This window comes from Myotis davidii, unplaced genomic scaffold (genome assembly GCF_000327345.1).
Source record: "Myotis davidii unplaced genomic scaffold, ASM32734v1 scaffold10, whole genome shotgun sequence".
In the NCBI taxonomy this organism is placed as follows: Eukaryota; Metazoa; Chordata; class Mammalia; order Chiroptera; family Vespertilionidae; genus Myotis; species Myotis davidii.
In genome coordinates this window covers 4,039,866-4,043,232 of record NW_006283544.1, presented here as the reverse complement: position 1 = coordinate 4,043,232, position 3,367 = coordinate 4,039,866, and the positions used below count along the sequence as shown (strand labels likewise).

Below are 3,367 nucleotides of genomic sequence, written 5' to 3'. Positions count from 1 at the left end.
TTCATGTTTGCTTTTATTTAAAATTGTTTGATTTTAAAAGGTGTAGCATGAGCAGCACTGTGTTTGTTCAACTCTGGCTGATATATGTTATTATGGGTTGACTTTGAGTAAATTGCCATCTTGTTTGCTTAGAAAAAGAAAGATAGAGCTAATTGAATGAAAACAGCATACAAAGGATTACAACAGTCCATTTTCTTTATTTGAAATATGTCAACACTGAAATATGACTTTGAAAGTACTGTATGTAAAATATAGCAAAGATTAAAATGGTTGTTGAGGATATCTTTTGTTTAAAATATGGTAATTTACATGCAACAAACCACATTAATTTTCTGTGCAAAGCACATTTTATATTTCCAAAGAAAGTTATTGACTTAATATTCATAGAGGCATTTTTGTTGTTTTAAATTGTTGCATTATCACTTCTGCTTTAGAGTGTGAATGTTTCCTTCATATTAATAAAAAACTCGGAGAGCATACATATTTACTGTCAAATGTCCTTATAGTTAATGAAGTATTATATTGTCCTTCACTTTGTTAGAGAATATTTCTTAATGCTATTAACTTCTCTTAAGTTTTGGCAATATTTTTAATTTTGTTTATAGAATTTAAAGACAAATAATAAAGTGATCAAAAAGATGACTGAGCTTTTGAAAAGATGTACAATACTGGTAAAGATAAGCAATTCCTGTATAGTGTCTATTCTACTTATCTATTTTCAGATTACATCACAAAATGCATCAATTTAAACAATATCCCACACTAATTGTTGTAAATAACTAAATTTTGTAAATCATTATCTTGTTCTGCAACTATTTTTTAAGTGAAAATTTTAGAATACTGCAAAGTACTTTAGACTTGTGTGATTAAGTTTCTCCCTTCATTGGGTTCTCTAAATTAACCAAATGATCCAATCAACAAGGCAACCATTGTTTGTTAATCTGAATTATGTAGGCTTCAAACTCAACCCAAACGTTGCTGCTTAGTCTGTAGATGTGCACTAAAAATAATCTTTTGCCCTAGAGCAGTGATGGCGAACCTTTTGAGCTCGGTGTGTCAGCATTTTGAAAAACCTTAACTTAACTCGGGTGCAGTGTCACATATAGAATTTTTTTTTATATTTGCAACCATAGTAAAACAAAGACTTATATTTTTGGTATTTATTTTATATTTTTAAATGCCATTTAACAAAGAAAAATCAACCAAAGAAATGAGTTCACGTGTCACCTCTGACACACGTGTCATAGGTTCGCCATCACTGCCCTAGACAAAAGTTATCCCCTGAATAATCCTTTCTCTTCATCTTCCTTTGTAGTGTCATCACGCTACAGTTTGTGCCAGGCCTTCTCTACTGCTAGTCTTCAATAGAAGGGTTTTTGAAAATATATTTTTATTAGTTTCAGAGAGGAGGGGAGAGGGGGAAAGAAATAGAAACATCAATGATGAGAGAGAATCATCGATCAGCTGCCTCCTGCACGCTTCCCCCCACTCCCAGGTACTGAGTCCACAACCCAGGCATGTGCCCTCGTCTAGAATCGAACCTGGGACCCTTCAGTCTGCAGGATGACGCTCTATCCACTGAGACAAACCAGCTAGGGCTTCAATAAGAGGGTTTTATTTTTTCCTCTGGATGGTTTGTTCTAACCTTAAATTGATGAAGAATTCCCTCAGAATTTATTTTATTAATCTGATAAACTTGCCTATGGTTTCTAATTGTAAATGTTTATATTGGATTACCATATCATTTGAAATATAACCTATTTGCATTCTACCCATCCCTATATTGAATCAAGGATCAAGGTAAACTGTGAAGATAAGTATTTGTAAGCTAGAACCCTTCCTTGCCAGACCCCGTACTCAGGTATTAGAGGTGCTGGCACTGCTGTTGGGATGCTTCCATTTTCAAGAGTTTCAAGACTAAAATGAGAACACACTGTGGGAGGTCAAGGCAGAAACGTCACCATGATGAAGACTGTCCCATATCCTGTCTTATCAACTGGTCTCTCCTCTCCCATGTACTTTTACTTGAAATAACACATCATAAACATGTCTTATGCCCTGTGAAGGTTTTATTTATGATAATGGGTAAGCCCATTGTTTCCTTAAAATAAATTATTTTGTTAAATAGAGGCATATTCTTGGACACCTTTGGTCAAACCAGTTATAGATGTGGCGATCACTAACACCGACCATATCATTGGAAACAAATGAGATGAACTCAAGTACATCATGTGAGGCTCTGTGTATGCAGATCTTCCAGATGTCACATTTCATAGATTGCACTAAACTAATATGTTTTTTGCAAGGTTCTTGTGAAATATCTCTTTGCCCAGAATTTGCATTTACTGAAGACGGAAACAGGACCTGTTGCTCTTCACTCTGCGTGCCTCAAGGCACTTACTTGTTCAGAGTCATACAGCATTTGAGACAGAATTTGAATTCAAATTTGACCCAGGCTTTAAGAGTTTTGGTGCTCCCGTGTAAATAAAAAGGGGGAAACGTTTCTCAAGTCGCCGCTGCACGACATTGGGCCGGCGCCGGGCGGGGTCTGCGCTCTCCAGTGAGATCATGTGGCTGGACTGTGCCGTACAAGCCCCGTCCCCATTGTTTGTGCTTCTTTCAAAATATGGCAAAGGTTCAGGTGAACAATGTGGTGGTTCTGGACAACCTGTCTCCCTTCTACAACCCCTTCCAGTTCGAGATCACCTTCGAGTGCATCGAGGACCTGTCTGAAGACCGGGAATGTCTATGTGGGCTCTGCAGAAAGTGAAGAATACGATCAAGTTTTAGACTCTGTCTTAGTGGGCCCTGTTCCTGCGGGAAGGCATATGTTTGTATTTCAGGCTGATGCACCTAATCCAGGGCTCATTCCAGATGCAGATGCCGTAGGTGTAACAGTTGTGCTAATTACATGCACCTATCGAGGTCAAGAATTTATTAGACTTTAGGTCTGTCCCTTTTCATCAGTCTATGTTGTTCTCTATAATCCACAAATGAGTGAGATCATGTGTTATTTATCTTTCTCCAACTGGCTTATTTCACTTAGCATAATGCTCTACAGGTCCATGACTTTTTATCTTCTTATTAATGATGTTGCACTGGTCTCTTGGTTTTGAATTATGAATGCAATATATAGTAAGTTTGAAATGGTTACCATCTACCTGTTTCTATTCTTACATTCATGACTAATAGAAAGAAGGATGGGTCAGTGAGGAAATGTGAAAAGGATATAAGATAATTTTACAGATTCCTTCATCTTGGAAATTCCAATTTATAGATTTCTACTTTTCACAGATCCTTAAAATGAAACCCTATATAATAAAAGGCTAATATGCAAATAGACCAAACTGCAGAACCACTGGTTGCT

At 36.7% G+C, this 3,367-nt stretch overlaps 1 protein-coding gene across 1 annotated transcript; it reads left to right on the top strand.

Annotated features, from left to right (window-relative positions):
• Positions 1-2,492: 2,492 nt before the first annotated feature.
• LOC102771585 (histone chaperone asf1a-A-like) lies at positions 2,493-2,948 on the top strand. Its single transcript, XM_015564739.1, is given in 2 exon segments — positions 2,493-2,742; positions 2,744-2,948. Coding segments are annotated over 2 exon segments (321 nt in total). The 5' UTR covers positions 2,493-2,626.
• Positions 2,949-3,367: the final 419 nt, after the last annotated feature.